At 57.7% G+C, this 13,090-nt stretch overlaps 2 protein-coding genes across 2 annotated transcripts; both read right to left on the reverse strand.

The window, feature by feature from the left end:
* Positions 1–1,130: 1,130 nt before the first annotated feature.
* On the reverse strand, positions 1,131–2,995 carry THBD (thrombomodulin). Its single transcript, XM_051792760.1, has one exon. The coding sequence runs from the start codon at positions 2,973–2,975 to the stop codon at positions 1,266–1,268; it is 1,710 nt and encodes a 569-aa protein (XP_051648720.1). The 5' UTR covers positions 2,976–2,995; the 3' UTR covers positions 1,131–1,265.
* A 5,318-nt stretch (positions 2,996–8,313) lies between these two features.
* CD93 (CD93 molecule) lies at positions 8,314–10,297 on the reverse strand. The gene has a single exon (XM_051793105.1). The coding sequence runs from the start codon at positions 10,039–10,041 to the stop codon at positions 8,314–8,316; it is 1,728 nt and encodes a 575-aa protein (XP_051649065.1). The 5' UTR covers positions 10,042–10,297.
* Between the last annotated feature and the right edge of the window lie 2,793 nt (positions 10,298–13,090).

Genomic DNA, 13,090 nt, shown 5'->3' on the forward strand with positions numbered 1-13,090 from the left:
AGTTCTGACCCTGGGCCCACAAAACTTCCTGTGGGAAAGCAAACTGCTGCTCTGGGATGATATTTCACTGGCATAAAGCTGTCAGCACCCACTCCCACATTCCCACCAGCAGCCGCCGGCTTCACCCCACCACAGCTGCTGGAGCAGGACCCCCATGGAATGAAGGAGCTGGAAAAACACATCCTTTTCCAGATTTCCCCCCCTCCAGGCCGTGGCTGGAAAATAGGCAGCGGGCGGGATCCTGCCCCCGTGGGAATGTTTCGCTGTGAGTTCCAGCATGGATTAGACTCAGCCCCGGTCAAGGGAAAACAGGAAAAATCCCTGCGGGCAGGAGGGGTCGTAAGTGGGTTTGTAAAAACACCTTGAATCCGTTTAAATGCAACCAGGGTGGGAAATCGGGGAAGGAATTGGGTGGGGAACAGGAGGCTCCGCAGTGCCACAAACCTTCCCTGACACGGAAAAAAACCCACCCCGGCAGTGTCGTGTCCCTGTTTAACCTCCACACACCCCCAGAGAGCCCCAAAATAACTTGAGGGAACAAGAATCAGGCATTTTAGCCCCCCCCCCCGGGTGACACTCAGCTGGGTCGCCGCTGCCACCAGTGATTTAAGGTGGAAAGTGCTCGGGGATGAGGCACGACATGGGGGGGACACGGTGCAGACACGGGGGGGCAGAGGGGCCACATAAAGTGCTGCCCACAACATCTTTGCTCCTGCTTCCATCGGCCATCAGTTTAAAACAAATTAACCCGACTCCAGACAAAGGCAGGAGCCTCCCAGTCCCGGAAAACCATCCTCTGCAGCCCGGCCCGAGGGAGAGGGGTTGGGGGCCGGGCGACCTTCCACAGTCCCCACCGAGTCAGTCAGAGGGTCCACGCGGATTTAGAGTCAGTTCCAGACGGAGATGCCCCTCCTGCGTTTTTCCTTGGGGCTTTTCCCCACCACTGGCTCGGGAAAAGGAAAGCTGAATGCCGGCTGCCGCCTGCGAAGGGAGCGGGAACGGAGCAGGAATGAACGGAGCAGGAACGAACAGAGCAAGAACGGAGAAGCCTCCGCGCGTTCTGCCTTCCTGGCTCTCTGGCGCCAGCGTTCCAAGAGCCGGCTGGAAAGCAGCGAGTATTTTTAGAAGTGGGTTGATCACAGCTTTTCCCAAATTGTCATTAAAAAATTGCAGCAGGGGCGAGGTGGTGGTGGTGGTGGGGGGGGGGGGGTTGTAAATATTACCCAGTTCAGTCCACCTCCCTCTCTCCGTCCTGCCCGCAGTCCCTACAGTTTCTGTGCGGGGCCGGCACAGCCCGAGGCGACCGGCTGGAGCCCGAGCTCCTTCTCGTGGGGTCCCCCGCACTTGTAATCCATGGTGGCGGGGGGCCGGCAGCGCTTCTTTGCCAGGTGGTAGCCCAGAGCCAGCAGGGCCAGGGCGGTCAAAGCGGCGCCCACCGCGATGCCCACCAGGGCACCGGGGTGGAGGGGCTCCGCCTTCGGTGGGGTCCGGCTGGGCGCAGGCGTCCGCGGGACGGCCGTGTCGGGGGGGAGCGTCTGGGATTCGAAATCCCCCGAGAACGGCGGTCCCTCCGCGTCCTGCTCCGGGAGCGGGGCGCAGTCGAGGTCGTTGACGAGCCGGTAGCCGGCGGGGCAGTGGCACTGGTAGCCGCCGGGGTGGTTGGTGCAGTTGTGCTCGCAGTAGTTCATGTCGCACTCGTCGATGTCCACGCAGAGATTGTCGTCGTCCAACAGGAAGCCCTCGGGGCACTCGCAGCCCTCGCCGTACTGGTCGCACTGGGGCGGGCACTGGCTGTCGCTGCAGTGCAGCCGGCACCGCGCGGGGTCCTGCGGGTCCACGGCGTAGCCGTCGTAGCACCCGCAGCGGTACCCGCCGGGCACGTCCTCGCAGCTCTGCTCGCAGGGCGCCCTGTAGCAGTGGGACTCGCGCTGGCAGTGCCCGTCCACCATCCTGTAGCCGGGGTAGCAGCGGCACTCGAAGCCGCCCATGGTGTTGACGCAGAGCTGCTCGCAGAGCCCGGGCTCGCTGGCGCAGTCGTCGTTGTCCTCGCAGGAGCTGCCGTCGGCGCCCAGGTGGTACCCGGCGTCGCACATGCACACGAAGGAGCTGCCGGACACCACGCAGTGCTGCTGGCACGGCGCCCCCGCGCAGGGCGAGCGGCACCCGCGCCCGTCGGGGCCCAGCACGGCGCCGTCGGGGCAGGAGCAGCGCGGCCCGCCCGCGCCCTCGCTGCAGGCGCCCTCGCAGCCGCCGCCTCCCAGGCGGCACGGCCACGCTCCGGGCTCGGCGCGGCCCCAGCGCAGCCGCCCGCCCTCGCCGTCCTCGTCGCAGCGCAGCTCCAGCCCCAGGGCGGGCACCGAGGCCACGCTGCGCGGCGGCAGCGCCAGGAACTCCCCTCCGCGGGCGCCGAAGGGGGTGGTGTAGCTGACGGGGAGCCCCTCGGCGGGCGGCAGGAGCGGGCAGCTGCTGCCGTAGTTGTACTCGCAGAGGAAGCCGTCGGCGGGGTCCTCGCAGCGCCGCTCCTCCCAGCGCAGCTCCCGCGACACGGTCACGCAGCGCTCGCCGCAGCGCGGCCCCGACGGCGCCCAGTTGGTGTAGTCCGTGCGGTTGTCCTCGGTGACCCAGCGGAAGCCGCGGAGCCGCCGGGCGGGCTCGGTGCAGCGCAGGGAGGGCGCCAGGCTGAGCCCCAGCCACAGCCGCCCGCCGCGGTTCTGCAGCAGCAGCGCGATCGCCTCCTCGGCCACGGTGGAGCGCACGGTCATGAGGTGCCCCCCGCCCCGCTCGCACCCCGCGCTCGCCGCCGCGAACGGGCGCGACCCCCAGAACACGGCGAAACACGCGTGCTGCAGGCACTGCGCGCCCGACGGGGCGAGCGGCTCCGGCTCCCCCGGCTCGCCCGGCGCTCCCAGCCCCATCCCGAGCAGCGGCAGCAGCAGCGGCAGCAGCAGCGGCAGCAGCAGCGGGAGCCGCCGCATGGCCGGCGGAGGGGGCGGCCGGCGCCGCCGCGGAGCTCTGGCATGGCCGAGCCCGCCGCCCGCCCCCTTTATAGCCGCCCGCCCGCCCGCCCCGTCGGGGGAAGGAAGCGCCTCGAGGGACGGGGAGTGATTGCGGCGGGTGAATCCCGGCCAGACGCGTCCCCCCCTCCCCTCCCACCCGCCCACGCCGGCCCCGGGGCCCCCCCTTCCCGCATCCTCCCCACGGCTCCTCCCCGGCTGGTCCCGCCCGGGAGGAGCGGGAGGGGCGGGAGCCGAGCGGGGTATCCCGCGGGATGGACGGGGGCACGCGCCGGGGAGCGGGCTGGGGCCGAGCGCGACCGGGAAAAACGGGGGTTCTCCAGGTGCCAAGGGGGAAACAGCAACTGGATTTCACAAAAGGGCACCCCGGGATGGGAGTCAGAGCGGGTGAACCCCGCTGGGATCGTCATCACCCCAATGGGATCACCCCAATGGGATCATCACCCCAATGGGATCGTCACCCCAATGGTGTCATCACCCTGTTTGTGCGGCAGCCACAGCGTGGCAGCGGGCCCAGGGCAGTGCCCGTCCCCCTGTGCTGGGCGCTGCTGAGCTCACACCTCAAATCCTGTCTCCCGGTTTGGATTCCGCATGAAAACAAGGACATTGAGGAGCAGGAGCGTGTCCAGGGAAGGGAAAGGAGCTGGGGAAGGGTCTGGAGCAGCAGGAGAGGCCGAGGGAGCTGGGGGGGCTCAACCTGGAGAAAAGGAGGCTCAGGGGGGACCTTCTCACTCCCAAAAACTCCCTGACAGGATGGGGGAGCCAGGTGAGGGTCGGGCTCTGCTCCCAGGGAACAAGGGACAGGATGAGAGGAAATGGCCTCAGGCTGTGCCAGGGGAGGGTCAGGTTGGATATTCGGAAAATTTATTTACTAAATAATTTAAACAACAATAATAAATCAATATATATGTACATATGCCAGTAAATTATTATAGATAATTTATATATCGATATAAAATTCTATAATTATAATAATTGCTATTAACCTTATTAAGCATTATTATTATTACCCTTTTCCCCACAGCCTCCTCCCGGGGCACCAGGGGGTCCCACTCCTGGGATATCATCTCCCTTTCCCTGTGGGCACCTCCAGCTGTCCCATTCCCTGTGTTATCTCTGGGGGATCTGTCTCTGCTGCCAGGACACAGCCAGGAGCAAAGTAAAAATGAAAACCAAACATCCAAAGCTTCTCCACCCCAAAGAAAAGGTATTTGACCCTTTTTGTTTTTAATTCCTAAAGGCTCAGTCACTGCAATTAACTCTTGGGATCCCCCCAACGCAGCAGCAAATCCCTATTTCCTCGGCTCATCCCAAGGAATTTACTTCATTAAAACTTCATTTATTATTTATTAAACTCCTGTGGTTTGTCTTGTCCCTCTTCCCACCCCGTGTGGGTCCCGTAGCTCACGTGAGGCTGTGGGGAAAAGGGTAATAATAATAATGCTTAATAACACTAACAATAAATTATTATCTCTCCTTTCATCCCCTTGAAGGCTTCAGCTCTGCCACACGCTTGGAAAATCAGTGTCCCTGGGATTTAATTCCAGAGGCAGGGATGCAGCCCAAGGAGAAAGGCCGGAGGGACAGATTAGTGTCCACATGTGTGAGCTTGCAGTGGCCATTCCTGGGATAAAGAATTCATCCAAGGAGAGCTCAGCCACCCTCCATCCCCTCAAAACGAGGACAGGATCATTCCCAGGGCTTCCCTGCAGAGCTGGGTAACACTGACCTTCCTTGGCTTTAGTAAAACCTCTTGCTTCCCCAATTTTCACTTCAGTTTTTTCAATTCTTCCTCTTCTACTTCTTCTTTTACTTCTTCTTTTTTTTTTTTTTTTTCAGAAGCAAACCAGCGAAATAAGGGTGGAATTTCAGAGCAAACAACAGAAAATGAAAGAACACCAAATTTAATAAGTGGAAAATTAAAAAAAAAAAAAATAACCAAAAAAACCCACAATAGATTTCTGGTTTGTTCCTTTTTTTTTTTTTTTTTTTTTTAAAAAAAGCAACTGTAAAACCAGATAAAAAAATTCCTCGTCAAGGCTGAGCGATGGGAAACATTTCCAGGAAAAAATACAGCCCTCCCAAACAATGATCCCACACTGATGTCCTTGCCCCACCAACAGCATTTGCAGGGTCGACCTTTGCGGCTAAAAAGATAATTGGGGCGGGAGGAACGCGATTAATCACGTTTCAATAATTCCCTTTTTTATTCGGATGAACCTCCCCCTCGGCATTGCCTCCAGCCCGGGGCTGACTCAGGGTGCCAGAAATGCCCTTCCTGCTGTGAGGCAACTTTTCCTCCCCCCTCAAACCCATTAATTATGTTCCTCTGCCACACAAAGCTCTTGGGAGATGTTCCAGGAGTGATAACGGGGGACCGAGACCTTTCCCTTTTTCCCTCTGGCTCTGACTCATCCCTGTCACTGTCACCCCGCGGGCAGAGGGACACTGGGATCGGGCACTTGGAATGGTTGTCCTGACCTGTGTGTGTCAACAGGGGGATTTTTGGCGTCTTTGTGGCGTTTTGGAGATGAGGTTCCTCAGTTGGAATGCTGGCAGTTATCCGCGGGGGAATAGAATGCAATGGAACATAAAATAATAATATTACGTAATGTAATTAATATGGAATATCAAATAATAATGTAATGTAATGTAATTAATATGGAATATAAAATAATAATGTAATGTAATGTAATTGATATGAAACCATCAAAAATGGTTTCATCCTATTATTTGATCCCTAAAAAGCAGATCTCTACCCTCATAGAGAGCTGTGCTGAAATCAGAGGGATTGCTCACAGATTTAGGACCTTGATCGTGGAATTAGGACCTTGGTCATGGGATTAGGACCTTGGTCATGGGATTAGGACCTTGCTTGTGGTTTTAGGAACTTGGTCATGGGATTAGGACCTTGCTTATGGGTTTAGGTCCTTGCTCGTGAGCTTGGGACCTTCCTCATGGTTTTAGGAACTTGCTCATGGGTTTGGGACTTTCCTTGTGGGTTTAGGAAGTTGCTCAGGGGTTTAGGATCCAACCAAGCCCATCCCAGTGCCCCCACACCGTGGCCTTGGTAGGGATGAAGGGAAAGGCCTCACCCAGGACTGCAGAGCCTGGGAAAGGCTGAGATTCCACGTGGGATGAGCCCTGACAGAGGATTTGGGAGCACCATCCACTGCTGTGGGAAACACAAGGATTCCAAGTACCAAGCCAACAGATTTCTATGAATATGTTTATTAAAAACCATTGAAGACACTTTCTGTTCAGGTTTTATTGGTGTTTCATCCGGAAAGCAACTTACAGCCTTTTTTCCACAGGTGGGAAAACCTTATCCTTTGAGTCCAAGTTAATTCTGGCCCAGGAAAATAAAACACTCATCTCCATGAGGAAAAAAAACCTTGGACCAGGATGAATGTCCTGCATCCTCTGTAAGACAGAGCCCCAAAATATCCAGTCCCATTCCTATTAGCTTTTCCCATAGGATTCACTGGTCCCTGGACAAGTCCCTAAGGAGCACATGGATCCAAAATGGTCCTGCTGGGTTTGTGGCAGGAAGAAAGGGAGCCATGAGATTATCCAGGTGGAACTGCACATCAGGGAATAGCCCACCAGAGAGAACCCAGACTAAACTCCAGCACAAATCAGTGTCTTCCCAAGGCCGGACCCACCTCTGTATTCCTCTGGAATACACAGAGGTTGTAACAGGAATCGGGATCACCGTTTTTTCTGGAATAAATAACACACCTCAGGTTTGTACCAGCTCTGATCCCACCCCTGTGCTTCCTTTTCTCTTGTTTGTACTGTTATAGCCAACAGTTCGTGGACACCTTAATAAAAATTAAGGCTGTCTTTTCCCACAGATCCCGAGTCGGCATAATTTGATGTATGTTGGCTGTCCCCCTGATTTTGACGGGGTAATTAATCTGCCTAATTTGTTCGGTGCCTGGCTTGGAGAACACAGGCAGGGGAGGAATTTTCTGTAGGGTGTCTAAGAATCCCACTGCTGCGTTGTCCCCCTTCTCCAGCCGCCCGTGCAGAGAAAAGAAAGCGCAGACAGAACATGGAAAACATTCCTATCAGCTACATTTTCCTGTGCTGTGTTTTCATCTCACAATGGAGCCCCAAAGACGAAAAAAAATAACAGCAGGAAAGGGTTTTCCTCCATGCTTGGAAGAACAGGATGCAGGTCGCTGCCTACTGCAAACTCCTTTGTGTTCAATTCCCACTCCTGGAGCAATTAAGCCTCAAGGACAATGAACCCAGCAGAAACTTCAGGAAGCTGCTGTACCCTTAAAATCACGTGTCTGTTCTTTTCTAGCACCTTTTTGCCCCCGCAGAGCGCGGATAAACCAGGAAGGAACGCTGCTGGGATGGGATGGGAAGCAGGTCCCTGCGCCCCTCGGGATTCTGGGAAGGATTCCTGATGAAACGGCTTCGTTGTCAGGAGGGGCTCCGTGAAGCTGGGGAAGTACCTGGGGAGCACCTTTGCCCTGAGAAAGCATTTGCTGTGGTGGAGTTACAAGTTTGACGCATAACAAAGAGCAAATATCCAACATCCAGCGCGTTCCTTACACGGGGAGGGAGGGAAAATACGCTCAGCCCGGAGCCCAAGCAGCCAGGAAAGGGATCCTACCCAAAAAGAATGATCCAACAGGAAAAGTCCGGCCTCCCATCCGGTTGCTGCTGCGAAGGAGAGCATTGTTTGCTGTATTTTGCAAGTGGATTTAGGCAGGATACACTGGAAATGGGTAGATGGCTCTTCCAAACACAGCTTCTCCTACCTTTTTTTCCAGTACAGGTGCTGCCTTGGCCCCTCGCTGAGCAGTTTTCCCAGCGCTGAGGTGACAGATTTTTAATAAAAACCCCAAAATAAAACATTCGAGCTCACCCTGCTTGTGTCTGCAGGGGCCAGTTCTCACCCCGGTGAGACACATCCGAATTTCAAGCCCTTTTCCAAGAGAACAAAGCAAATCCAAGGGTGGAATGCAGCCGTGAGTGGAAGTGGGGGGGGGAGAGCAATGCTTTGGGGATGGCAAAGGACAGGGTGGGGAAGGGCTGCAAACGAACTGTTTTCCTTTAGGAGTCCGAACCATAGCTGTTAATTTGCCTTTTTGGAGCACGGCGAGATCCCGAAGAGCCGAGGAGAAGCCCTGGCAGGCAAATCCCACCCCATTCCTCCTCCCCTTGGTTAACTCTTCCCTTGGAGCGGCAGGACCGCACCGCACAGACGCACCCCGAACAAACATCATCCCCCCTCCCTTTTATTTCCACTTTCGACCCCCCCGCGCTCCCCGCCTCCCTCCTACCTGCGCTCCCCGCCCTGCCCGCGGCTCTCGGGCTGCTCGGGCACCCAGCAATAATTATCCGCCGCGCTCTTGGCCGGGCGCTTCTCCTTCTTGGCGGCCCTCCTCCTGCAAGCCACGAGGGCCAGGGCGAAGGCCAGCAGGAGCAGGATGGCCACCAGGCTTCCCAGGATGTAGTAGAGGAGCAGCCGCGGGCCGTCGGCGCTGTGCTCGTCGGGGCCGGGGGCCGCTCCCTCCGCCGTGGGGGCCGCCGGCGTCGTCACCCCGGCGGGCACTCCCAGAGTCCGCGGGATGCTCGTGGTCCGCGGGGCGCCCCTGCTCCGCGGGGTTCTCGCGGTCCACAGGGCGCCCGTGCTCGCTGGGATGCTCGCGGTGCCCGGCGGGCCGTCGGGGACCTCCTCCGCGGGCTCCTCTCCGGCGGTGGCTGCGGCGCGGCAGCCCCGTCCCTCCTCCTCCGGGAGGAAGCCGGGCGGGCACACGCACTCGTAGCCCCCGGGCAAGTTGCGGCAGGGCCCGGGGCAGGGATCCCGCAGGCACTCATCCACATCCAGGCAGGAATCCCCGCCCGGCTGGCGCTGGTAGCCGGGCCGGCAGGCGCAGTGGAAGGAGCCGGGGACGTTGATGCAGAGCTGCGGGCACACGCCGGGCTGGGCACACTCGTCCAGGTCGTGGCAGAGGCGGCCACCCGGCCCCGCCGGGCGGTAGCCGGGTGGACACAGGCACTCGAAGCCCCCGGGAGTGTTGTGGCACTGGTGCTGGCACGGCCCGGACAGACACTCATCCACATCCAGGCAGCTCCGGCCGTCGGGGGCCAGGGTGTATCCGGCCTCGCAGCCGCACTCGAAGCCACCGGAATGTGCCCGGCAGGTGCCCTGGCAGGGGTTGGGGTGGCAGGAATCCTCGGGCACGCAGGAGGCCATGTCGGCGGCCAGGGAGTAGCCGGCGTGGCAGGAGCAGCGCGGGGGCTCCCCGGGCACCTCCAGGCAGCGGTGCTGGCAGCCCCCGTTGCGGTGGGCGCAGGCCACGGGGCACAGCGGCCCGGGGGGGTCCCAGGCGAAGCCCCCCCCGTCCAGCGTCCCCTTGCAGACGGCGAAGTCCTGGCTCTTGTCCCCCTCGCAATCCACCTCGGCCAAGGTGCCGAAGGGCGCGGCCGCCAGCCGGGAGCTGCGCACCCCGAAGGGGGTGCCGTAGGTGACCCGGCCGGGCCCGGCCAGCGGCAGGAGGCCGCACATTCCCTGGAAGCTGAACTTGCAGAAGAAGGCGGGCAGCGGGAGGCGGCAGGGCCGGTCGGCCCAGCCGGCGGGGCCGTGGGGGCCGTGGGGCCGCAGGCTGGCGCAGCGGGCGCTCGTGCAGGTCATCGACGGCTCCGACGCCCACGCCGAGAAGTTGCCGGGCGTCCCTCCGGCCACCCAGGAGAATCCCCGCAGCGGCTCCTGCGGCTGGACACAGTGCCCCCGCTGCAGCCACAGCCCGATCCAGGCCAGGCCGTGCCCCCCGGCCGCCTCCAGCAGCTCCCGCAGCCGTGCGGCCTCGCCAGGGCTGCCCACGCTGGCCAGGTTGCCGCCGTTGTGCCGGCAGCGCTCCTGGGCGCCCTTCCAGTCCAGCTCATCCCGGTGCAGGGTGTAGCAGGCGTTGTCGGCGCACACCACCTCCGCCTCCTCCCCGCCAGAGCCCGGCACCGCCAGCGCCAGCAGCAGCAGCAGCAGCAGCAGCCAGGCCACGGCCATCCCTCCGGCTGGACGGACGGACACACGGACACAGGGACTCGGCAACGCCGGCTCACATCCCCTCGTCCCGCCGAGCTCGCCCTACGCGCATCCTGTGCTCCCGGGTCTCCTATTTATCACCGGAGGCCACGGCTTCCTGTAGCGTGGTTCTGCTCCCGGTTGCTTGTTGGTCCCTCGCTGTCTTCCCCTTCCCCCCGGCACGGCCGGCTCCGAGCTCCCATCCCAAAGTTTCGGCTGCTCTGGCTGGTGACGCTTTTCTACGGGAAAAACTCGCCCCGTTCCTGCCTTTTTTTTTTTTTTGCTGCTGTTTTTCAAGGGCTTGATTTACTCCCTCAACCCTGCAGACGGTTTTCTAACCCCTAATAGGGTCCGAGAGTTTGCAGGCACGTCTTGCTAAAACGGGGAAGGAAAACAACCGAACCGAGGAGCCGTGGGATCCCTGGCCATCGGCCTCTGAAGCAGACGGAATATTTGGCGCCGTCTCCCCCGCGCACGCGCGACGCTTCCAGTGCATTTTTCCCCTTCTCCGTGTGCTTTAAATAGATGGACGAGCCCTTGGAATAGGAGCTGGGTCGTGGGAAGGTCCGGGCTGCCAGGACAGAGCCAAGCTCTGATGCCGCCCCGAGCAAACCCTGGTCGGTGTTGGCATCACGTGGGCGAGGGTGGATCGCGGAATCCCACAATGGTTTGGGCTGGAAGGGACCTTAATGTTCACCCAGTCCCACCCCTTGCCGTGGGCAAGGACACTTTCCACCACCCCAGGCTGCTCCAAGCCCTGTCCAACCTGGCCTTGATGCCAGGATGCTCCGTTAACACCTCCCTGATCACTCGTGGCAGGAGGAAGGCAGGATGGTGTCTCCAGCCACGGTGCTCCTGGTGCTTCCCACGGGCTGCTGGGAGACCCTGGGATGAAGGTGAGCTGGCAGATGCTTTGATGACACGTGTCAAGCGATGCCAGTCACTGGAAAAGCAGAAGGAGGGATAACAAGTGACCAAAATGGGTTTAAAAATAGCTCATCCCCGGTGGCCCACCCACCCTGCTGCATCCCCAGGAGCTTCTCCTGGAGCTTCCCTCTGGCAGCAGCTCGTTCAGACTTTAACCCCTTGACCTGGGAGTCTGTTGTATCCTTTCCTGCTTGGCAGGCACCCATCACAGCCATGAATTCCCTGCTCATTCCAGGATTTGTTGGTTTATCTGGGTTTTCTGTGCTGAGTTGGCTCAGTAACCAGAGAAAGCAAAATGAGGAACCCCCTTGTTCGCTTCCCTCCTAAAGAGAAAAGCTGCCAAAAATCCCACTACTAAACACTGCAGATTTCTGTCATTATTCCCCAGACCTGTCCATGTACAGTATTCCCGGGACAGCCCTGGTTGCTGGGATGTCTCCTGGCATCCCCTGTCTGAGCAAAGGTCCAGAGATCCACACCTAACACTCCAAAACCAGAGAATTTTGGGTCAGCAGCCATCCCAAAAAGCTGCAGTGGGAGGAAAAAAAAACCACCTTGATGCCATTTCAACTTCAGAATTTCAGAAAGGTGGGCTGGGGGGGGGATTTTTTTTACCTTGGAAGGAATAAGAGAGCTCAACACAAAAGCATTTCCTTGCTGCCAGCCCAGGACTGTTATAAAAACACGGCTCGTGTTTTCCCTTTCCAGCTGGTCCCACAAGTCCCAACCAACAAATTGCTTCAACAAACCAATTCAGCATTTTTTTTTGGTCCATTTTTTCTCCATTCCACGGAGAAAAAAAAAATGCCCATTTTTAAACTATTATTCCTCTGGATTCCCAACCTGGGCTTATGAAAAACCCCCAAAATACTTAAATATAATTTCTGGGTGTGGATCCAAGAGGTCATTCCAGGGTAATTAAATAATTGCTCCATTAGGATGTGTAGGAAGTCAGGGCTCCTGTCCCAGTGAAGAACTTCTTTTAATTTGAAAAAATGAAGCTAAAAACCTTTGCCAGCAGCTTTACTATATTTTTCTCCCCAATAAATATTTTAATATCCCTGTTTACAAACAGTTCTGTGGACAGGAAATCTCCCCCCCCCATCGCTTTTTGGTGAGATCCCCGTCTGCAAAACTTGTGCCAGTATTTTTTACCCACAGCTTTGGCAAGAGGGAGGTTTTTTGGTGAGTTAAAAACACATTGAACTTCTTTTATTTTTAATAAATAGGCCACGCTCTTTAAATTTCCTTCTCGGCCTGATGGTTCGAGAATCAAAGCCGTGGCTCACGACTTAAGAAGGGGTTTGTTTCTTGGCTGAACGAGCCCATAAACCCCCGCCTCGCTTGATAATCAAATCCAAATTATCTCGTGGAGAGCAGAATTCCTGCCGGAGGGCACGCGGGGCTTAAAATAAAGCAGAATTCAATTAAAAAACAATTTAAGAATCGGCTTGACGAGGGGACAACGGTTAAAAAACTGCTGCTGCGAGGCTGAAGGAGGAAACGTGTTCTGTGCGTGTGACATCAGCAGATCCCGAGGGTTGGGATGAGGGACAATGGGGCCGGAGGGGGGGACACCTGCGCCAGCAGCCCACGGAGAAGAATAGGAGGAACTGGGTTTCCTCCGGAGACATCTCCAAGGCCACGGAGCACTGGGCAGCCTGGCAGCCCTGGGAAGGGCACTCTGGACGGGGCAGCGCTTTAATCCGTGAAATTTTGGGAATTTGGGCAGAGTGGAGCAGGGTTGTCCCCCCTGCTAATGCCAAAGGTGCCCTGTTGGATGTTAAGGTTTTTATTGTGTGCTTTTCAAAGCCATCAGGGCTGAACGGGGCATTTCCCAGCTGAATGTTTTGGGAGGCGGATGCCCCGTGGCCAGTTTGGGAGCCCCTCGCTAAGAAGGAGGAATTAGCAGGGCTGTAAGTGGGAATAAAATGCCAAATACCAGGAGCAGGAGGTTTGTTTTATTTAGTTTTTCACCATTGTTATGGGGGGAATGCAGCACAGCCACTTTATTCCTCAGGCAGTCCCTGTCCTTAGGGGAAATGTGTGAGTTGTGGAGGAAATCTGTGACTCATATTATACATATATGGAAGGTGTCCTTGGA

Source organism: Manacus candei, unplaced genomic scaffold, assembly GCF_025592945.1.
Source record: "Manacus candei isolate 608988 ecotype Guabito, Panama unplaced genomic scaffold, ASM2559294v1 h1tg000035l, whole genome shotgun sequence".
Lineage (NCBI taxonomy): Eukaryota > Metazoa > Chordata > Aves > Passeriformes > Pipridae > Manacus > Manacus candei.

Coding starts and splice junctions, on each gene's coding strand:
- THBD (XM_051792760.1), bottom strand. CDS start 2,975: ATGCGGCGGCTCCCGCTGCTGCTGCCGCTGCTGCTGCCGCTGCTGCTG.
- CD93 (XM_051793105.1), bottom strand. CDS start 10,041: ATGGCCGTGGCCTGGCTGCTGCTGCTGCTGCTGCTGCTGGCGCTGGCG.